This window comes from Macadamia integrifolia, chromosome 6 (genome assembly GCF_013358625.1).
Source record: "Macadamia integrifolia cultivar HAES 741 chromosome 6, SCU_Mint_v3, whole genome shotgun sequence".
In the NCBI taxonomy this organism is placed as follows: Eukaryota; Viridiplantae; Streptophyta; class Magnoliopsida; order Proteales; family Proteaceae; genus Macadamia; species Macadamia integrifolia.
Genome location: NC_056562.1, coordinates 11614381 through 11638550, shown reverse-complemented (window position 1 = coordinate 11638550; position 24170 = coordinate 11614381). Strand labels below are relative to the sequence as shown.

Here is a 24170-nt window from a genome sequence, read left to right as displayed (position 1 = left end):
CCATAGATGTCCACTTAAGATGAACATATAAACACCTGAGCTGCCAAGTGCATGAAAGACTAATTGTACTTGCTCATTGGCTAAGAACCAATGAGTCTGAAGTTCATTCCAATTTTCCACATTACTTAAACCATCATATATGAAAAGGTAAAGTGCATTAATAACAAGAAAATGATGATATCCACCATATCATTTAAAAGTTGGCAAGTTGAATGTTAAAAATATTCACCAAAAAAAAATCTGTTCAATGACAAAAATAAAAGAAAGCTCCAAGCGAAACTGCATTTCCAGAGAATATTCAATGATATCTAGTTCAACCTTCTGAACATCCTGGCCAAAAATCATTCACATATCTGATTCATAGAAGGAATTGATGTAGGATAATGAACTTGCTAAGCTTATAGGGTCGAATTCTTTAAGAGGATGAAGATAATATGGAATCAACAAATAATGCAGAAGGCCAATATTAAGAAACAATAGTTAGGCCTAATAAATGTACAGACGATGCCAGAGTGCAGTTTTACACTAATAGGAGGGGAGGGTTCTCTGAGTAGGTGGCATATGGGGAAGTACTATATAGAAGAGTAACCAAGTTCCTTACTCTCCCTCTAATGGGTATCCGACACATAAACTTGGTTTGATTCGTAAGAGTCTATTTGTTATGCTTTGATAATTCAAAAGCCCTATGTATCGATTCATTCACTAGTATATTTGTACAACCCTAACTGTGAATGCTAAGAATGGTAAGAAGATTACAATCGGTCTCTCTTTGGAACAGTCCATACTTGAGAGGATACTATTCCAAAGGAGATTACAAAGGTTACAGAGATTACGCCCAAGAAAGGAAACAGAGATATCTTGCTGAGATGGATATCACATGTGATTCACATGTAATAATACTGAGGAGCGTGTACACCGGTTGTACATGGTTATTACACCCCCTAAGTTGGAGATGCTGGTGGACGAATCTTCAACTTATCACTGAGAAACTCAAAACGGCCTGTGGACAGTGGTTTAGTCAAAATGTTAGTGAGCTGGTCCTTGGTAGAGATGAACTGAACAGAGAGGTGACGATTAGCAACAAACAAGCTCACAAACAAAATTGAAATCTATTTCCACATGCTTTGTGCGAGCATGGAAAACTAGATTCACAGAGAGGTACGTCACACCAATATTATCATACCAGAGAATGCGAGGACCAGAGAGAGAAATACCAAGCTCAGTGAAAAGAGACTCAAGCCAAATCAATTCTGCGGCAGCTCAGCCATAGCCTTGTATTCTGATTCGGTAGATGAATGAGTCACTGTTTTCTGTTTGCAAGAGATCCAAGAAATGAAGTTAGGACCAAGGCACATAGAATAACCACTTGTGGACCGTCTTTCATCACCATTGCCTACCCAATCAGCTTCAGTAAAAGCTTGGAGCAAGAGTTTGGGGCTGCGCTCAATGAGCAGACCATGGGCACGGGTGTACTTGAGGATGCGTAGGATGCGCTTTACCAGTTTCCAGTTATCTTTGGAGGGCGCATGTATGAACTGGCACGCCTTATTGACGGCAAAGCTGACATTAGGGCTAGTGAGGGTGACATACTTTAAGGCCCAAACAATGGAGCGATATTGGGTTGGATTGACCATGGGTACACCCCCATTAGTAGAGGGTTTCATAGTGATGGCCATTATTGTTTTCACTAGTTTACAATCCACCATACCTACTTGGTGTAGAAGATCCCCAATATAACGAGACTGAGAGAGTAACAGACCACCCATTTGATGAATTGCCTCAATGCCAAGAAAGAAATGGAGAGGACCAAGGTCTTTAATGGAGAACTTAGTAGCAAGCTTCTGAAAAAGCCAAGGAATAATGGCTGAAGAGCTACCTGTAACGAGGACATCATCAACATAGATCAATATAAAGGTAATATGGGAGCCTGACCTGTGGATGAATAATGAGGGATCCGTTTTAGAGGCCATATAAACAAGGCGAACCAGGAACTGTGAGAGGCATGAAAATCAATTCTAAGGTGCTTGCTTAAGGTGATACAATGAGTGGTGGAGGTGACAAACAGCCTCAGGTCGATTAAGGTCCTCAAAACCCCGTGGTTGGACTACAAAAACCTTCTCGGTGAGCTTGCCATGGAGGAAAGCACTGTGAACATCAAGTTTCCAGATAGGCCAGCTGTGGGGGGTAGCAAGAGCAAGGACAACCCGAATCATCGTTGGCTTGACAAAAAAGCTGAAAGTATCAGTGTAGTCCAAACCAAGATGTTGATGGAAACCTTTTGCAACAAGTTGCACATTATAGTGCTCGATGGAGCCATCAGCCTTCCTCCTCTTAATCCGATAAACCCATTTACACCAAACAAGATTCATGGAAGGAGACCAAGGTACAAGAGACCAAGTGCCATTGCAAAGGAGGGCTGTAAACTCATCTACCATAGTTGTGTGCCATTTAGGATATTTGGATGCCTGGGTGTAGCACGTGGGCTCTATGAAAGGGGTGGTGGTGGTGAGGACTGTGGGGCGTGGGCAAAGGCGACTGGGATGAAGGCGAGTGGAGGGTTGGTGGGTAGTGGGGGGCATGGTCAGGAGTTGAAGACCACTAGGTGGAGGGGAAGAGGTGGGATGCTAGCCGTACAGGTTAGAGAAGGAGTGGGTACGGCATGGGGAAGGTGGTGAGGTCGATGTAGGTGATGGTTTTGTAGGTGGCAGGAACGGTGGAGAGAGGGTTGAGGTGTGGGTTGTGGTGGTGGGGTTGTTGGAGGCTATGGTGATGGTGGTGGCAAGTATGTAGGCAGAGCTGCCCATGGGATTGATGGGGTTGGTGAGGGTAAGGTACTGGGGGAGGCACCGGTGGCAAATGGGTAATGATTCTCGTTGAATTGAACATGACAAGCAATGTATAGGTGATTGGTATTGGTATCCAAGAATTTGTATTGCAACCCAAGAAGACACATGGTGTGGATCTAAATTCCATTTTGTGAGATCTGTAGGGGTGAAGATACAGGAAGCTTAGACAGCCAAAAACACGGAGAAAATAGTCCAGTAGTTTTTTATGGATGAGGTGAAATGGAGAGGTGTTCTAAGGGACCTTAGAGGGCATTCAATTGATAAGGAAAACCATTGTTTCAAAGGCAAAATGCCAATATTGGGAAGGTACAGACCCATGAGCAAGGAGGGATAAGCTGATTTCAACAACATGCCAATGGCGGTGTTCGACTGCAACCTATTGCTCATGGGTGTGAGGGCAAGACAGCTGATGAGCAATGCCAAGGGGAGCAAAATATTTGGGGAGAGAGCCATATTCTCCTCCCCAATCAGTTTGAATAGATTTTAATTTACAATCAAAGTGATGTTCAACCAAAGCTTTAAATTGGGGAAAAATCTTAAAAACTTTGGATTTATGGACCATAGGATAAAACCAAATATGTTTACCAAAATCATCCACAAAAATTACAAAATAACGGTATCATCCTGTACCAGGGAAATGGGAAGGACCCTAAACTTCACTGTAAACTAACTCCAAAGGAAATAAACTACGAGAGGGGGAGGGACCAAGAGAAAGAAGACTAGATTTCCTAAGTTGGCAAGATGGCACATATGCCGAAGGCGAGACGATGTGCAGGGAAGATTGTTGAGACGCATCATGGAGCGAAGAAGACATTCATGGGGATGACCAAGTCAATGATACCAACCATCGAGAGAGGTACGAGTGGTGAGACTAACAAATGGAGTAGAGGATAATAAGGGGGTTAGAGTGTAGAGACCCCCATTCCTCGGGCCAGTAAGAAGAACTTCCTTGGTCACCTGATCCTTGATAAGAAAGTGAGAGGAGTGAAACTCAAAGAAGACATTATTATCCTTAGAAAACTTTTGAACAGAGAGCAAGGATTTGGAGATAGAGGGAACATGCAAAACATTAAGAAGACAAAAGGAAAGAGAAGGAGAAGAAGAAGGAATGGAAGTAGATCCAACATGAGAAATAGAGATACCCTTACCATTGCCAATGTGAACCTAATCATTACCTACGTAGGTGTCGTGAGCAGAGAGTGAGTGGAGATCTGGGGTAGCATGATGGGTGGCCCCTATATCAGGGTACTAGGTGAGGGCGGTGGATGGTGAAGGGGTAGGAAGAAGGCCTTTTGTTGGGTAGAGTGGGCAACAGTGTACTGGGTGGAGGAGTTATAGGCGGCAGCAGGGTAGGGGCATATGGGGGCCAGTTGACGGTTGTAGGGTTGGTTAGGGTTTTGTTGCCAGTAGAAGTAGTTAGCAGCATTTTGGCTGGTGCATTGATGATGCAATAAAGATTTCCACGACCCCCGTGACAACGACCAGAGTGTCCCACACGACCACCGTGACCCTTTTCAGACCCACAACCTGTAGGACAAGAACCAATGGTAGAGGAAGAGTCATGCTGGGAAAGATTGGCCTCAGGCACTAAAGGAGAGCTCTCTATAGTCTCAATCAAGGTGTTGTTACCTGTGGTGTTGGCACGAAGGAACTCATGAATGAAAAGCAGGCTCTGAAGATCAATGACTTGGATTGGATTAGGACATGCCATGAGAGTGGGGACAACATCCTAAAGATATTGTCTAAGGGCATGAAAGATGTGCAGATTGAAGTCCTCAGGGGCAAGGGGCTTGCCTATAGTGACAAGTTCTTCAGAAAGAGCCTTCGCGCAATGAAGAAAGGAAGTGACTGATTCTTCAGTGTTGTGTACTAGTTTCTGAAGCTCTATGTTCAAAGACATGAGACAAGTCATAGAAGCAGTGCCATAGGAAATATGGAGGGCGTCCCAGATGGCTTTGCTCATGTCCTTACCGACTACGAGAGGAAAGGACTCCTCAGATAAGGAAGCAATGAGGTAACTCATGATGATGGCGTCCTAGTTAGACCAACGCTCAGCAGTAATAGGATCGGCAAGACAGGTAGAGGATCCATCGATATAGCCGAGTAAGTGTTGTCCCTTTATGAAAGGAACAATTTGAGTCTGCCAAAAAATAAAGTTCTTGGGTGTAAGTTTTAGAGAAATAAAGTGATGAGCTACAGACATAGGAGGCTATGCAGTGGGGGTTTGCATAAGAGTAGTGGAAGGGATGATAGCTGAAGAGTCGGTTGCTAAAGTGAAGAGGGCAAACCAGAGAAGGAGAAAAGGAAGAAGAGAGAGAGACGAACGATTTGGGTTAGGGTTGATGGGAGGCGTGGGCCAATACTAGCTCTGATACCATGATAATTCAAAAGCCCTGTGTATTGATTCATTCACTAGTATATTTGTACAACCCTAATTGCGAAATCTAAGAATGGTAAGAAGATCACAATCGGCCTCTCTTTGGAACAGTCCATATTTGAAAGGATACTATTCCAAAGGAGATTACAAAGGTTACAAAGATTACACCCAAGAAAGGAAACATGGATATCTTGCTGAGATGGATATCTGTGAGGGTAGCGGTCGAAAATGGACTGATGTCTCTCTTCCCTTAGGGCGAAAGGACTTACATCCCGTCCTTTCTCCTCTCTCTTTCTCTTTCATGTGAGGGGAAGGGTTCGTGTCGTGTGTGCTTTGCTTGTAGGCCCCACACCATCATATCACCACTTAGAGATACGTGGAGGCCTATTTCGTAAGAGTGTGAAATTCGTTATTTGAGATGGAGGTTTAATGATGGTCCAATATAGGGATCGGGATCATACAAATGGGGGTTTGGAGTTGTCACCTAGGGTTATAAGCCTAGGACCTTGGGGTGGGCCCAATTCCTGAGAAAAGTGCCCTGAAATTGGTCTAGTTTAGAGATTTAGGGTAAGTGCCAGGTTACAAAATTGGGAGTGTTAGGCACCCAATTTGCCCGGTCCAACTGATCGTTCTACTAGATGCTTAAGAATGAACATTTTCCACAATTATTACTATTCCACATGCATGGCTAAGTTATCACACAAATATACATTAATTGAATTCAAAAAACTATATACACTAAAACAAGGTCTATATAAAGTCTACATGATAATAATTGGGTTGAGAAAATATACCTGAACTTAATCCCTATTTTGGGTCAAGAGGGGTGGGCCCCTGATTAGTACTATCTTGGACTATCTTTCGGATTCTCCTGGCTTAAGGGAAGATGGTCTTGATCTCCAACTTCCTTTTCTTGAGAGATGTTGAGTGTGATGGTATGCAGGTAGGGTTCTGGCTAGGAACGGTTACGTTCAGATTTGGATTCGGACAGAGCTTAGGCTAGGGAAGGCTATTTTTAGATTTGGATTCAGATAGAGCTTTGGCTAGGGGAGGTTGTTTCTAGGCTTAGGATGAGGTGGTACTCTGGTAGAGCTTCCATTGGGAATAGGCTAGGGGAGGGCTAAACTAAGGTGGCACTCCGGCAGAGCTTCCGTTGAGGATAGACCAGGGGAGGGCTAGGTTAAGGTGGCACTTCGGTAGAGCTTCCACTGGAAATGGCTATTTCTGGAAGATTCTAGGGGCACTCAGATAGGGCTTCTGTTAGGAATTGTTGTTTTTGAAAAGGAATGGATTGACCTAAAAATGGATTGAAGATCTCCAAAGTCCCAAAGAACACTTTGAAGATCCAACAGAGTTCTAGATCTTGACAAAGATCTCTTCGTAGACCCAAAGAACTCAAGGGTGGGTTTCTATTTCTGGTAAAACTCAAGAACACTAAAAGGAGGGAGTTAAAGAACACACTACTTTTTGTAAAAACTAGATTGGACTAAGAACTTGGATTGAAGATCTTCAAAGTCCTGAAGAACGCTTCAAGGATCCGAACAAGATTTCGGATCTTGATGAAGATTGCTCCAAAGACCCGAAGAAACTCAAGAGGGGGAGGGGAGAAGAGAGGGCAGAGCTTCACTACTATGGAGTGAGGTGGGGTTATTTGGTGTGTAAAATCCAAAGGAGGGGATATTTATAGGTTTTTTTGGCCAATGGGAAAGAGGGAACATCTTTATCTAACGGACGAAAGAGGGTTTTCTAAATAAAGTGGGTAAAGAGGGCTTTTATACAATGGGTAAAAAAGGGGTTTTTTGGTCTTAAGTGGGTGAAAATGGAATTTCTTCACCCACCAGGTTAAGGGAATCTTAATCCCAGCCATTGATGGTGGTGCACGAGACTGGACCAAAGTGCACGGGGCATGGTCAGTACAGGCGGGCAGGCGATGTGTACAAGGTGTGCGGGAAATGTCATGAGTGTGTGGTGCATGGCACATGGGGCAGTGGCATGTGGGTGGGCGGTGCATGGATGGCACCATGGCATGGGCAGCAACTGGCAAAGGGGGCCCAGGCATGGGTAGAAGATAGGTAGGCTGGGTCGCAACCAGCGTACGCATGCACGCGGGCTAGCCTATGCATGAGGGGGCACGGGCTTGTGCCTACGGGGCTGCAGGTCTGTTGGGCGGGGCTGGCAGGGCACATGGCATATGGCACCATGTGCTGTAGCACAAAAGTGGGTTGGCTTGCTGGTCAGAGCACGTAGCGTGCACGATTTATGGATTTTTTCTAGTGACAATCACGGGAGGTCTGTTAGTCCAATTTTGATGTGCCATATATTGTCAAAATCATACTTTCGAGCACTATCCATCCGTATGATCATCTTGATCGGATTCCTTTGTATATAAAAAGTCAAAACTGGACCCTCTTCTCTCCTACGTGAGGGTTTCTAGGGTTTCAAGTAGAGGAGTGTTTCTGGGATCTGGGTGGGTAGAGGATGAATTTTAGGGTGTTTGTGGTAGGTAGGGGATTTTTTTATGTTTCTAGGGGGACTGTCCGTGTGTGCGGCATATAGGGGGGAAAGTATAATTTTTTGGGGATGATCGTGGGAGATTCATCGGTCCGATTTTGACATGCCATATATCGTCAGAATCATATTTCCATGCACTATCCATCTATGTGATCATCTTGACCAGATTCCTTCATATATAGAAAGGCAAAGTTTGACCCCTTTCTCTCCTATATGGGGTTTCTAGGGTTTCGGATAGGGGAATGTTTCCATCATCATCTCTATTGATCGAAAGCCGAAAGTCACATCCAAGATCCACATTTCATCATAGCCAAAGGAGGATGACAAAATTAGGTGTCTACAGAATGCCCCTCTTTGGGCGAGGCCTATGCCAACGACTGAAGGGAAAAGAAAAGAACAACCACATTTTGTCACCCGGAGCATGTACTGCCGTCATCTTGCTCATTCATGACGGAGTTGAAAAATACAACATATAATATCTCTCAACTTTTTAGAGTTTTAGGACTTACCTGGACTGCCGATTGTAGGAAAGGAATTTGTTGCTCTTCCAATCCTATTAGAAGATGTTGAACTAACGTTTTGCAGAGATTTGAGCCTTCCCTGCAGAAAATGTTAGTACATGAAGAATGTTCTTCGTAGGCTAGACTTCCATCTACCAGTCCTAGGGATTTGTCCATCATTTGTAGAGATTTGAGCCCTCCCTGTAGAAGATGTTAGTACATGAAAAGTGTTTTTCCTAGGTTGGACTTCCATCCGCCAATCTTGGGGATTTGTCCATCATTTGCAGAGATTTGAGCCCTCCCTGCAGAAGATGTTAGTAAATAAAAAAAGTTCTTCCTAGGCTGGACTTCCATCCACCAGTCCTAGGGATTTTGGTCTTCTAGGTGGGTTCTTTCGAATAGGGTTGGGCTATCTGGTCTCTAGGCAGGTTCTTTCGAACCTGTCTAGGCTATCTGGGACCGGGTCAATGAGATTGGGCCACTTGGGGCCGGATAAATGATATTGGGCCACCTGGGGCTGGGTCAATGCAATGGGATCACCTGGGGCTAGGTCAATGAAATTGAGCCACTTGGGGCCAGGTCAATGCAATTGTTTCTCTTGATTTTCCCTTGATTCTTGATTTTTGGCTCTTTGCTTTTGATTTGGAATATTAATTTTTAATCTTAAATTTTGACCAATAAAATTTTGACCTTTACTTTCCTCTTTTTCATGTGATATAATTTCCACCTACCATATGAATTTCTACCTTTCCTTTGAATTTTTACTTCCCATGTGATATAATTTTCAACTACCACTAAAATAGTTTTGATTTGGTATTTGGTAGTAAGAAACCTTGGTTTGCACCTTGGATTTGGAATCTCAATTTTTTTTTGGGAAAATGAATTTTTTCCCATAAAATGGTCCCCCTTCCTTGTCCATTCCTCATTCTATCTTTTTTGAGTGAAGTGAGTGGTTTTTGAGTTTCTGGAGCCCTTAGGATTTTCTTAAAGTTCTCCTTCTTGTTTTTGAAGTTCTTCATCTTATTATTGAAAATCTTCACCTTACTCTTGAAGATCAAGATCTTCATCTTATTCTTGAGGGAGGAGTCACTTGGAGAATTTGATATTCTTTTGGGATTTTGTGCAAATTGAAAAACTTTTTCGGGTTTCTTGTAAATTAGGAAATTTTCTAGGGCTTCTTATAAATTGGAAAACTTCTTGGGGGGTTTTTTATGATTTCTAAAAATATGGCTAAAAGGAGAAAGAGAAAGACTTTGGGAGAAGTCCAGCTTGAGAGTTGCAGCAATTCTTCCCACAAGGATGAGGGCCTGGCCGATTGGTATCCTAGGCAGACTCTTCATAACAGTCGGAATCACATCTGCAACTCCATATGGGGTTCTTGGGTAAGTCTTTACATTGTATTCATTATTTTGATCATCTTTTATTCTTTTATTTTTCCTTTTTGTTTTTTTATATATATTCTTTATTTCCATTAGCATAAGGGGAGGGAACCACCTATCCTGGCATTGTATGGCCATCCAAACATAGTTCAGTCATGGCATAGGATGCTTCCTTGTAGAGTGAAGGAGGTAGTTGATGCATCATACCTGTGTCAGCTAGCCGTTGTAGAGACCCAAAAGTTCAATCCAGCATTGGTGGGGGCCCTGATGGAGCGGTGGTGGCCGAGTACTCATTCTTTTCATCTCCCTGTTGGCGAAAGATCACCATCATGCCTCTGTGCTTTTATGGCTTGACGGGCATACCATTTGGGGGTAGACCTATGATCCTACCCAGGATTCTAACTGTTAGGGAGTTTGCAGACTTGACCGGCATTACCATTATGGCTTGCCAGACACACATCCATCTGGGGTAGATAAGTGCCCGATGGTGGAAAGTTGGCCTGGGGGAGAACCCAGGCAACATGTCACAGGTGGCCCGTTCTTTCTTGCTGTTTGCTGTGGGTCAGTGCATTTTCAGTGACCTCCGAGGGGGAGTAGACATCCGCTTGGTGTTCTTCCTCCGAGATCTTCATACAGTAGATTATAAGGATTGGGGTGGGGCCGCCTATGCATATCTCTTGTGGACCCTAGACCTTCTGTCATATGGAGACAGGAGCCTCAAGGGGGCAGGCTACATTCTACAAGTAACTTTCCTTCTTATACCCATTTTCTTTTATTCATTTGGATTGCACTTTCTTACTTTAATCTCTTGAAACCACCCTGGTGCTTTGAGCACTTGGAGATCATAGCTCCCAGACTGAGGGACCCTCAGGGATTCTTCTTCCCTGTAGCCATAAGGTGGGGGGACAACTAGGTGATCAGGGCTCGGCGTCATCCTCCGAAGACCACTGCTCGTTCTCTTTTGAATGATCTCACTGAGCTATGCCACATTTGACATTGAAATTCCTTCTATTTCATGCTATACTTACTTTTCCTTGGATTTTTAGGTCACCTAGAGACCATTCCATTGCCATATATTTCTAGATTCTCAAGTATTCGCATTGGCCAAACACTTATCCTAGAACCGAGTCCTTTTTCGGGGCATTTGGGGCCATGTTTGGTATTTGGGAGAGAGAGTAGTACCCCAGTGGTCGAATATAGAGTCACGCCTCTCTCCCGATCTTCCTCCACCCACTATGCACTACCTAGAGATCATCCTAGTAGACGAGATGAAGTGTTTGGTTGACGGAGTATGGGATGACTCTTTTCTTGACTAGGATAGGGACTACAGAGCCTTCCTGGAGGAGGAGACAATATGCACCTCTCTTGGTCCTGATGGCCCAGTGGTATGGTTGCCTTTCTTGAGTATTTCCTTTCAATTCTTTCTTGTTTTGGTCTTGACTGATGTTTATTCAGGGGAGAGTGCAATGTGTAGACTCTTCTACTGTTCCATCACCTATTAGTGCTGTTGATCCTTCACAAGCAGGACCCTCTACCAATGTAGGTGGGTCTCTCAGAATTGCTAGCACCCCCTTCCGTGGCTTCCCCACTTGGAACTATCCCAATGTCGCCAACCCCAGTCTCCCTCATCTTCTAGAGCGGTAGACAGATGTAGATGCTTCCCTTGGTCTACCCATTCCGTATGACTGTATGAGTATCTGATCATCCTTCCATTGACTCTTGACTTCTTTTGGTTGATAGGCTCTCTTTCAGGTGTCTCCGGAGATCTATTCTGAGATCAAGAGGATGCATTATGGCCTATGCAAGACAATTTTTTCCTAGGTTTTTTATACTTTCCCCCTTTTCCCTTTAGTCCTTCTTCTTTCATTATTTTTCTTCTTGATCCTTTCCTATATTCCTTAGGATGGGAGGATTGCCACCTTGGAGAGCCAAGTTAGTTCCTATGAGCAGGAAATTGCACAGTGGGAAGCACTGATTCAGGATATGACACAGAGGCTGAAGCAGGCTGGATTAGCATCCGTGGGTTCTTTAGAACTCTATGGGGATGATTTAGAGTATGGTTTAGATAATGATGACCTATAGGGATTTTTTCCTGTATTTCCTATAAACGCAAAAACATGTATATTTTCCTTTTTCTTTTTCCCTCCCCCTTGTTTGTTCATCATTTTATTTTAGCATCTTATGAATGGAAACTTACCTTTGTTACAAAGAAAAACTTTTTTTTTATTTATTTGCAATGTTTAGGCATAATCAATTCTATAACTCAAGTCATAATTAGAATAATCAGGATAACATGAGAATCCAAATATTTTCTCATTCCATTACCAAGTGAATTACATGAAAAGGGGAATAATCTTCCTACCATAGATGGGATAGGTGAGAAACAAAGTGGGGAGACAATTCTTGAGGTGGGTGAAAATTCACTAGCTTCTCTGGGTCCGTCACCTGGAGCCTATATTGTCAGCTGATGTACGTAGGCAAATAAAAGGATGTGTGAGTCAATCCTATCAACCTGACATAATTGTAGCCAGGGGTCTTCATCAAAAAATCTTCTTGTGGCCTCCCTAGGCACCTCTATGTGATATCTTGCATAGTCCTTTCTTGCAGGTACTTCTCCCAATCAGTGATAAGGCCAAATTCGAGAACTTCCCTCTTGTCCTGATAGCAAAGAACTTTGAGTGGGCATTCTTTTAATGGTTTGGTTAACTTTAGTTTCGAAGAGCCAAATCTAGAAAATAGCAGGACTCCTTGATAACGATCTATTCCAAATCTGTGGTCATGGCTCATGTCATCTAATCCCTTGAATATTTTTGCAAGAACTATAGGGATGATGTCACCTCCCTTCTTCAACTGTTTTACTACCTCAATTAGAACAAGCGGTGCACCATGTCTAGGAGTGCAGAGAACATAGCGAGCTATTATGCTAAGTAAATAAGCATCCTATGATCTCTGTTAATGGATTCCTCCCATTGATAGATTGGATTAAGATCTAGGCCACCTTCAGAATGTCGATCTTCCCATACCTGACAAATTGCTTCACTTTCTCTTTTTTCTATCCGAAGAAGTCCTGAATTTCCTCTGAGTAATCTTTCTTCAAAGATGGTTGAAACAAACTGCCTTTGGGTGGAGATAACATACAATCCCAAAATTCTTCAAAAGTTGGGCAGATCTCTACTAATCCAAACTGAAATATATGTAGGTTGCATCCCAGTGTTAAGGCACTTTTTGGAGTAATTGGTGATATAGCTTCACACACCCAATCCGGCCGAGAAATGACACATTCACGGATTCCAACAATCCTGGCGCCCTCATGCTCATGTCTAAGGTCCATTTCCTCAACGTTTCATCCAATTATCTCATGAATTTTTCTGAAACCATCACAAGGAAAGAGATATGATGATTTATCAAAGCATTACTCATTAGCTAATGACTCAAACAAGCCTTTACCACTGTTACATCAAGCTCTTTTTTTTTTTTACTGATCAAGGGTGGGGAATAAATTGGCCTTGATAAACTGGTGCTGGGTGGTGATTTTCATTTAGGGGATAGAATCCTTGATAAGAGTTGATGGACCATAGGTGAATGACAGATACCTAACGGCCTTGCATGCCAAATGACGATTCTTGAGGGACACAATCCTAGATAAGAAGTGACGGACCAATGGGTGGATGACAGATACCTAATGGCCTTTCATGCCAAATGGCGATTCTTGGGGGACACAAGCTATGATGATCTTTTTAGATACTTTGATTATTAATCGAGGAACTAATTTATTGCCTCTAGATGGTTGAGACCACACTTGTCAAGTTGCCTATGTATCCCGTGAAAGGAATTAGGTCTAACGTAGTTTATGCTCTTCACCCTTTTAGACATAATATTTCTTGAGTTGATCTATGTTGACCAGTCCGAGTATTTGTTTGCCATTGTGGTCTATGAGTTTCACAATTTTTCCTAGTAGAATTTCTTTGACAGTGAATGGGCCGCTCCAATTGGGCCTAAATTTTCCTCTTGGGTCATGAATTGGGGCTCTTTATTCTCGAAGAATAAGTTTTCCTTCCTCTATGTGGCGGGGCTTCACATTTTTGTTAAAGGCCCTAGCCATTCTCAGTTGGTACTTTTTCAGATTATTCATGGCTTTCATGCACCTTTCATCGCGAAAATTGAGTTCGTTATGTTTGGCCTTCACCCACTCTCCTTCAGATAGCTGACTATTAAGAAACACCCTTAGGGATGGTATCAGGATTTCCACAGGTAAAACTACCTTAACTCCATATACCAAAGAGAAAGGTGTTGCCCCTATCGAGGATCATACAGAAGTCCGGTATACCCATAAGGCAAAGGATAACTTATCACCCCAATCCTTGTGTATTTCTGCCATTTTCTGCTGGATGACCTTGATGTTCTTGTTGGCTGTTTCCACTGCCCCATTGGTCTACAGCCTGTAAGTGGTAGAGTGATGCCTTCTGATATCAAACTTTGTGTAGATTTTGTCGGTCTTGCCCTAGAAATGGGATCCTTGATCTAATATTAGTTCTTGAGGCACTCCTAACCCACTAATGATGTTTTCTTGAATGAATTTAGCCATCTTAGCAGATGTGAGGACCACATAGGATTGAACTTCTACCCACTTGGTGAAATAATCAATGGCTACCAAGATGAATTTGTGACCATTAGACTCCTTGGGGTTGATTTTTCTATTGACGTCAATGCCCTAAGTGGAGAATGGCCTAGGTGAACTGAGCGAATGCAAATCTGTTGGCGGGATATGTATGATATTAGCAAATATCTAACACTTGCGGAATTTCTTGACAAAGTCCATGCAATCTGCTTCCATTGTGTTCCAGTAATATCCCAGCCTAAGGATCTTCTTAGATAACATCTTCGCATTCATGTGGGGTCCACAAAGACCTTAATGAATTTCCTCCATGATGGTTGTAGCTTGTTCTTCATCCACACACAATAACTGTATTCCATCATAGGATCTCTTGTATAACAGACCCTCTTGAAGAATAAACTGGGTGGCATATCTTCTCAGAAACTTCTTTTCTCTGTCAGTTGTTTCAATCGGGTACTTCCTTTCCCTGATGAAATCCACTATGTGAGTGAACCAAGACCGTCCATTCACAGTGAGAGAATTCACGAAGTTCTGATAAATGGTGTCACACCTCGTTCACACAGAATCGGATCAGTGATCGGGTTAACTCCGGTTAACCCAAACCTGCCAGGATCATCTGATACAGTATCCAACCACAGCATACACACATCTAAGATAAACGTTCAAAAGTTCAGCGAAAGACTTAATTTACCTGTAAATACCCCCAATATACTTGATACCCGAATTCTAGTATATAGATAAATACATATGGGCCCACAGGCATGATATTTACACAAAAAGAATAACAATTCACGTATCAAGTACACAAAAAGGGGTCATCAAAAGAATCAAAAAGTGAAACTCTGTATGGCGTCAATACTGCGGTCCCACAGCACAACTCTCGCACAAGCAATCCATACCGTGCTCATACTCCTTGGGGACCCACCAATCCTCGTCAGGGAACTCAACTATGGGGCCCGACCCTTGATCTTTAGGCGGGTAACCTACAAAATCATCTAAAAGAGGTGTACACGTGGGATGAGCTCACTAGCTCAGTAAGTGAAAAGAAGGACCACACACAATCTACACAGTAATCACAACCATATGCACTACATGCTATGCAATTCATTTTAAACCTCATCCACCTAAACATTACTAAGTCTTCGGTTTAGTGCTACTACAACCACAGTGCACGTATACTCCGGGTACGAGCCACGAACTCCACCCCACGATACGCCCATAGGGCTGTCGGAGAAGGCCCACCGTGAGTACTCAGAAAAGTAAAGCATGCCGACTACCGGCTCTCAACATAAAAGTAAATGACAAAAAGTAAAGGTGCTGACTCCAGTAATTTAAAAGCAGTACGATTGGCCCTCTTGAATATACCACTGAGGTTGCCGACTGTCCTAATGACCAGCCAGGCGTATGTCTAACCGCCATAGTGACCCGACACTCGTGACCACTGCTTCCCTCCAAGTGATAACCCAACACCTCAACCCCTGTTGGGAAGGGTCGTAGCACGGGAAGATGATGATCCTAAACCGCATGCTCCTATATGACATAGTACGATTGTATAGTGCCACCGCGTCCCATTCCACGGGCCACCAATGCACTCGTTTCCAAGCCAACTATGGCATCTAGTCTAATAATGCACCATGCATAATGATTCCATCATTCATCACATAAGCACATCGATTAATTAGCATTGAGAAAGTAAATACAATACACATGTCATAATCATGTGAGGATGACTAAGCTACACATAGTTTGTATGATGACATGGCTAGTCTAGATACAATTGAATGATTCCAAAAAAGCTTTAAAGTAAAAGCAAATGTCCTCTCCCCACTTAATTGTTGTGTACAAAGACTCACGCCCAGTACGGGTGAGATCCAGCGCGAAAAACGTAAATTTTAGTGAACCTATCATAAGTGAATGAGGTTAGCATTTCACCACTTTGGGGTCAAAACTAACAAGATTTGATGACTAAATAATGTTTAGAATCATAAAAGAAGGTTGCCCATCCATTTTGGGTCCATTCGGAAACAAAAATCACGTTGGGGGCCTCTCGGGTGGGTCAGACAGCCCACCGGTCATGACCCACCGGTCATCTCAAGTGGGTGGGGCGGCCTGTCGGTCGGCCCGTTGATGGGGACCGAGGGTCGATCCTCTTAGGCGGGCAGGTCGACCCGCTGGTTGGCCCATAGGTCGGCCCACCGGTAGGGACCGAGGGCCTGCCCCCTCAGGCGGGCTATGCGGCCCACCGGTCCCAGCCCACCTGTGAGGGCGGGAAAATGCCCTTTTTCCCCGAAACTTTCCCCAACCTTTGGGGAATCAAATAGGGCTTTTCGAATCCCATTTTCCACACATCCAAGGTCTTATAAGATGATTCTAACCTAGATCTAAGTTAGATTTAAGGATTGAGAAGCCATCCTACCTTCTTTGCTCAAGAACTCCTTTCAAACTCCAAAATCATTTCTTGGCTCAAGAAATCACCAATGCTTCTCCAACCTTGTAAACACTTCTTCAAATCCTTCAAAATCAACACATAAACCATTTATTAAACCTTAGATTCATCATCTCAAGTGGGATTTACAAGATCTCAAGAAACTCTACCCAAAACAAGGGTTTTACTTGGGTTTGGTGAAAGTTTAAGAAGCATAGCCTTTGCTCACCTCCACTTGTAGATCTTGTGTTGGGGATCACTCTTTCGGCGTCGGAATGGGAAGATCAAACCTTGGCGCCACTTAAATCCATTTCTTCTTCCTCTTCCTTCCCCTTTCTTTTTCTTCGTTCTCTTTTCTCCCTTCTTTTCTCTCTCGTCTTTACTCTTCTCACCAAACTCCTTAATGTAATAAATGAGAAAATGAAAACACAATAAATGGTATTTATACCTTTTTAAAATTTCTATTAACCACATGGGTGGGTCACTCAGGTGGGCGGATGCGCCCACCTATGACCACCCACTTGAGGGCCGAAAGTTGGCCAACAAGTGGGATTTTGATGAAATTCGACCCTCGGCGTGTACCTCACTCTAGGATACAGCTAAATACCAGCATTATCCACACATGACCTTATGATACGTGCATGTTCATAGCTTGGGTACACCCATCTCCTCTGGCATTGACTCGGACTTATCTGGCCAACCTGTGTTCATAGTCACTCTTGCCATCATGGTCCATAAGGAACCCGCCTTAACCCTCTCTGGTTTGGGTCCTACATGGTTAAACCGGGTCAACCGTGTAATTAGACCGGGTTTAAAAAGTAGGGTGTCACAAAATGGGCCTGCTTCTTTTTTCTATCAAGAATGGTCGGACCCTAGCCATAGGGTTGCATTCTACCATGGAAGCCAAGGTTGCAAGGGCATCAGCAAACCTGTTGTTATCTCTCTGGAAGTATTCGAATGAGATCTTCTCAAAATGTTCAATCACCTCTTTCAGATGTTCTTGATATGACTTTAACTTTGCATCTCTAGTTTTCCACTTTCCCTGTGTCTAGAAGATGACAATGGATGAATCTCTATACACCTTAATCCTTTTAACCCCAATGGCCAGGGCCGTTTCTAGTCCCAAAGCACAAGCTTCATATTCAACAATGTTGCTGGTACAGGGGAAATCGAGGCAAAATGATGAAGGCAAATAAAGGCCATCAAGAGTGATAAGTAATATTCCTGCACCACATCCCTTATGATTGGCTGCTCCATTAAAGAATAACTGCCATTCATTAACTATATCTTCTTCTTCTATTGCAGTGATCCCTTCATTGGGAAAGGCATCACCCAAGGATCTTCCATTTTCTATGGGGTGGGCAGCCAAATGATCAGCTATGGCCTACCCCTTGATAGATTTCTAAGTAACATAGGTGATGTCAAACTTTGATAGTAAAAGCAACCAACGGGCCATCCTTCCTATTAAGGCTGGTTTCTCGAAGAGGTATTTGATGGGATCCATCCTTGAGATCAAGTGCACCAGATAGGAAACCGTGTAGTGTCTCAACCTTTATGTTGCCCAAATCAACACAGCACAGGTTCTTCCCAAAGATATATACCGTGTCTCATATTTTAGGAATTTCTTGCTTTGGTAATATATGGCATTCTCTGCCTCCTTTTCTGTCTCTTTTTGTGCTAGCAAAAAACCCATGGAATACTCTCCCACAGATAGATACAATAGAAGTTGTTTTCCTTCCACTGGCGACGTCAACATTGGTGGGTTCATGAGGTATCCCTTGATCTTGTCAAAAGCTTGTTGGCATTGGTCATTCTATTCCATGGGCTGATCCTTCTTCAGCAGCTTGAAAATTGGTTCATAGATTGTAGTCAACTGAGCTATGAACTTGCTAATATACTGAATATAACCCAGAAATCCTCGTATTTGCTTCTCAGTCCTAGGTGTGGGCATTTCTTGAATTGCCTTGATTTTGATAGGGTCAACTTCAATGCCTCTTTCACTCACCAAGATACCTAACAACTTTCTTGTTGTTGCCCCAAATACACACTTCTGAGGGTTCAACTTTAGCTGATACTTCTTAATTCTTTCAAAGAAATGCTTTAGCACGGGAATATGCCCCTGTCGATCTTTTGACTTTACTATCATGTCGTCCATATAGACTTCCACATATTTGTTCATTATATCATGCAATATGGCCATAACTATTCTCTGATAAGTGCCCCCGGCGTTCTTCAGTCCAAAAGGCATCACCTTGTAATAATAGGTTCCCCACGGAGTGGTGAAGGTTGTCTTCTGACGATCTTTTGGGTGCATGCTTATTTGGTTGTATTCTGAGAATCCATCCATAAATGATAACAAAGCATACCCCACCATGTTATCCACCAATACATCAACGTGAGGTAATGGGAAGTCATCTTTAGGGCTCAATTTGTTAAGATCTCAGAAGTCCACGTATATTTTTACCTTGCCATCTTTCTTCGGTACTGGTACAATGTTGACCAACCATTGGGGGTACTTCACCACTTGTAGAAACCCTGCATTCCATTGCTTCATAACTTCTTCTTTGATTTTCTCACTCTATTCTAGCCGCATTCTTTGGAGATTCTGTTTTACTTGCCCTAGGGTAAGTCAACAATCAATGCAGCACAATGTTAGGATTGATACTAGGCATATCCTCATAAGACCAAGCAAAGACCTCGGTGAATTCCTTCAGAAGACTAATCATCTGTTTTGCTTCTTTGTCATCAAAGGTAGTGCCAATTTTTACCTCTCAAAGGCATTGGTCGGTTCTTGGATTAATAACCTGAGTATCCTCATGGATGGGTTGGGCTTTCTTTGGTTCGTATTATTTTATTGATTCTTGATATTTATTAAGATCATCATTGGAAAAAGGAGGCATGTCATACTCAGAATCAGAAATTTCATTCATGAAAGAAGGAGTAATAGACTCGACATAAAAGGACTCTGGACTCTACTCAAGAGGGGAGGCCGACACAAAATCATAAACAACAGACTCAACTACATACTTGATCACTGACTTGATTCTTTTTCAAGGGGTATTCAGGCTGGTTGACTCAATAACATGAGAAAACTTGAGGTTTTCTCCAATACTTGTCCAGTTCAGGAGTGGTTTAGTGGCTTGATGGATGAGGAGGTGTGGCAAAGGGCCTTCTTCTCCTTATGAGAAAGTTACTGCAATTTTTTCAGTGGCGTAATGGTTCCCCTGGACAGGTACCTGCTTCTTTATGAATACCAGCTGATTAATCTTATACTCTCGGAAGCCAAAATTTCTGAGGGGTGAAGATTGGTGGAGATTGCTCAATCCCTTTTCTATGAAGTTCATCTTTTCGGGCCTGTTAAGGGATGCCATCACAGTGCCTCAGTCACATCTTTGACCACCTTCATGAGACTTCCCGTTACAGTTGGTTCAGGCACAATACATACAGACCATCATTCTCTGTGCTCTCCTTTGCTTTGCATACGTGCTTCTTCCTTTGAAGGGATGAGGCTTGAGCTCATGTAGCTCTCGGGCTCTTAGCTCTCGTAGGAGGGAGAAAATGAAGCCTTTCACGTCAATGAAAAGCGACAGACTCTAGGTGAGCCTTATCTTCTTCTCCCATTCTCTTTTCAGGAGGGCTCAAGGACTTGGTGCCTCTTTCGATTGGATTAATGTTGTAGGATCACCAAGAGAACACCTAGTCTCAATTAGTGCAATTTTTGCTATCCCAATGATGCAACTGTCTTGGTCACTTTCATTAACTAGCATTTTCTATTGTTCCACTTCATGAGTCACCCAGTCGAACTCGTCTTGAAAAAACACTTCAAATCCTGGTTGCATCTTTGCTGCGATTTCATCAAACTATGGCTCCACATTTCCACAAAAGGGAAAATCCTCTCCTTCTTTTACAAAATACCCATTGAGAGTAGGGTAGTAAGAGATAGAGATCTTCCTAGTCATCCTCAATACTTTTTTCCCTTGGATGGTCAGAGGAGTGTACCCGAGACCATTCTTTCCTTTGTTCATTGCCAAACTAGGCTGTTTTGGAACTCCTTGATGATATTTCCCTAGTTCCATGCCCTAAAAATATTGCATATTCTTCATCATCTGATTCAGTGGAGGACTCCAAATGGCTTCATAGTTAGCTGGGATTTCCTCCTTTGGAACCTCTTTTGTAATGGCTGCACAAGTTGTGTCTAATTCAAAACCACTAAGTTGGACTTCCTGGTCTTGTTCTTCCCCATTTTCAATATTGGATAAGGTATTAACCACTTCGGGATCTCCGGATACTATGACCACCTTTCCCTCATGAATGAACTTTATTTTTTAATGGAGACTAGAGGATACTGTCTTCGCAGGATGCAACCACAGCTTTCCCAGGAGCATGTTAAAGGCTGTCGGTATATTAATGACTTGAAAATCAATATCAAACTTCTCTGGGCCAATCTTTACGACAGGGGTAATGATGTCAAGGATCTTCCTCTTGGTATTGTCATATGCCCGTATGGTTTGGGTGGTTAACCTCATTTCTTCCAAGTTGATGCCAATATTCTTTGTCGATCTTAATGGTAGCACATTCAAAGCGGACCCATTGTCAACAAGAACCTAGGGAACCACTTTGTCAAGGCATTCTACTATGATGTGGAGAGCTCGATTGTGCTGGGATCCTTTGGGAAGCTCTGAATTCGAGAACATCAGAGATTGCACCGCATATGTTGCCCTTACTATATGTGCGAGATGTGTTGGATTTATTTTGATCGGCACCTACACATTAGTGAGGGACTTCAAGACTGCTTCACGGTGTGTGGGGGATGCCATAAACAATCCCCAAATTGAGATGTTTACTTGGGACTTCTTAAGTTGAGCCAAGATTGGGTTCTTCAACTCTTTTTCATGTTACTAGTTCCTGCCTCATTAGTTCTTGACTATTCTACCACTAGAGCCTTGCCCTTATAGTATTTCCCACTTCTAGTTTCCATCACGTTGATAGGTTTCTTCATAATAATCTCTGTGGGATAAAAATATTCATCATCACTATTTGTTATGGTGATTATCCCCACCATGGGATCATCCTCTTCTTTTGATTCTCCCTCCCTGGTTGGAGTGGGAAGTCGTGGTCCTCCATAAATATCCACAGCCCTATGTCGTAACTTCTTGACTGCATTGGAAAGCTGTTGGAATGCAGTGTCTATCACCTCTGTGAAAGTGTCATCTGGCCCTATTTCCTCCAAATCATCCAGCTGCTCACAGTAGTAACAATCATTGATAGTTATTTCACCTAGCATGTTGTCAATTTCTTCCACCTTTTCATGCATTCTCAATGTGCTGGAGTACACTTCACACAACTTTTCCTCCATCTCTAATGCAAATTCAAGTTCATCCAGATAAACTTGCATCGGCTCTCTAGATCCTTTATCACTTTCTAAATCTGACGTAGAATCATCTCCCCCTACACAGAGTGAAGGGTAAATACCACCTGTTAGATCAGCTATGAAATCATCATCACTAATAGCATAGACTGAGAAACATGTTTGGTGATCTGGTGAGTAATATTCTGACTCATCATCATTATCATTGTACCAAGGTCCTTAGTAATCATCCCAGTTTGGATACCCATCATCCTCTTGAGAATCAGAGTCATCTCCATCCTTCTCATCTTCATTCTCGTCCTCATCATCGTTGTCATCATCTTCTTCTTCACTGATTTTTCCCTCACTTGGTTCTTCATCAGATTCTTCTGGACCATCAAATTCTCTGGCATCCAAACACTCTTAGTATTCAGAGCATATGGATCGAAAGATTTCCATAGGGTTGCTCTTGACATCAATGGCTCAAAGTTGGACCAGTCTTGACTCATCATCCTCTGTGTCACTCCCTTTGTGGATTATGGAGGTGTACTCTTTGATCTGCTCCCCTATAGCCAATGCAGTTACTGCTCTGAGAAGATCAATTGTAACATCTCCAATAACTTCTGGATTGTCATCTGAAGATACAACAGGATGAATTAGAGAAGTGAGATCACTCTCCTGGTCTTCCCCTAAAGCATTCACTAACCCTGTTGACGAGGTTATCTTTGAGGAATTTGGTAGTGCAAGCATATCCTTCCAATTGTACCTGTCTACCCATCTTTCTTTTGGGGAAAGATATGAAGATGATGCAATGTGAGAGGAAAGATATAAAGATTGGGGGTGATAGGATGAGGAGGTTCCTTCACTTTGATGGTGGGGGGAATGTTGATGATATGGCAGAGGTTGATAATGTGGTGAAGGTGGAAGGTATGGTGGGGGTTGAAAATATGGTATGTAGATTCTTCTGTTAATGAGGAAGAATGAACGATGGGAGTCTGATCTTTTGATTCTTCTTCTGATGATTCTCTTCTTCTAGGGGCCCTTATAACTCCAACCCTTTAACTCATGAGTTTCTTGTAAACGTGGGCATTCATGTGGTTCTTTCAAGCTTTAGGTACAATGAGTTGAGTGGGGTCAATCTCTATGGCTTCTTCATTTAGATTGTTCATATGATCAGGGAGTGAATTGGTGTTGACAATGGGAGATTGCTTGACCTTGACTTCAATGGTCCCATTGTCTACCAAGTCTTGGATCGCATATAGGAGACCTATACATCTTTCAGTGGTGTGCCCTTTCTGAGTATGGTAAGCACAATATTCATGATCCCTATACCAAGCTGGAAGAGGGATGCTGATTACTTTTGGAGCCACTATCCCTAGCAATCCCTGTTTCTTTAACTTCTCATACACTATTGTCACGGGCATTCCCAAATCAGAAAACTGCCTTCTTGGATTAGAGGCCTTCTGGGAGGGTGCATCTGCTTGTATTATGAATGGCTGTGAAGAAGTGGCTGGCGAGCTTAACTGTTGAACTGCACTCACTATATTAGTTTTTGGACTCTTTCCACATCTGACCTTGGTGTTCTTCCCTGCATCTTGGGAGGATCCTTGATACTAGGCTTCCCTTAGGATTCTGTTCTCCACCCATGTGCCTGTGGCTATCAAGGCATCAAAAGTCTGTAGATGTTGGTAGTAAATAACATTATAATAAGGCTTTGATAAGTTCTCTATAAACATCTCCACTTACTCTGCTTCTGAAGGCTGATCTGCCATCTTGATGGCCTTATCTCTAAACCTCATCAAGAAGGCGGTGAATCCTTCTCTAGGCTGCTACCTCAACGTCTCAAACTCTCATCACTTCACATCCATTTCAGTGTTGAATGAGTATTGTTTAGTGAAGGCGTTCACCACCGTTGCCCAATTCTGAGTTTGGGATGACTCCAACTGTGTGTCACCTTAGTGCTATTCCTGATAGTAGCATACCGGCTTGCCCCATCTGGTTGTCTACAAGCTGCCACGACTTGGCAATGCTGAGGAAGACTTTAAGATGAGCTTTGAGGTCCCTTGACCCATCAAAACTATCAGTCTGCCACTTGAATTTCTCAGGAATCCTTGCCCTAGAAAAGAAACTCATTTCATTAGAATCCACTATTTGACTTTCCGAGCCCTTC

At 42.9% G+C, this 24170-nt stretch overlaps 1 protein-coding gene across 1 annotated transcript; it reads right to left on the bottom strand.

Moving 5' to 3' along the window:
* Nucleotides 1-1244: 1244 nt before the first annotated feature.
* Nucleotides 1245-2435, bottom strand: LOC122082066 (uncharacterized mitochondrial protein AtMg00810-like). The gene is made up of 2 exons (XM_042649561.1): nt 2041-2435; nt 1245-1932 (listed from the first exon to the last, which is right to left on the bottom strand). Exons 1-2 carry the CDS (start codon nt 2433-2435, stop codon nt 1245-1247), a joined length of 1083 nt encoding a protein of 360 aa, XP_042505495.1.
* Between the last annotated feature and the right edge of the window lie 21735 nt (nt 2436-24170).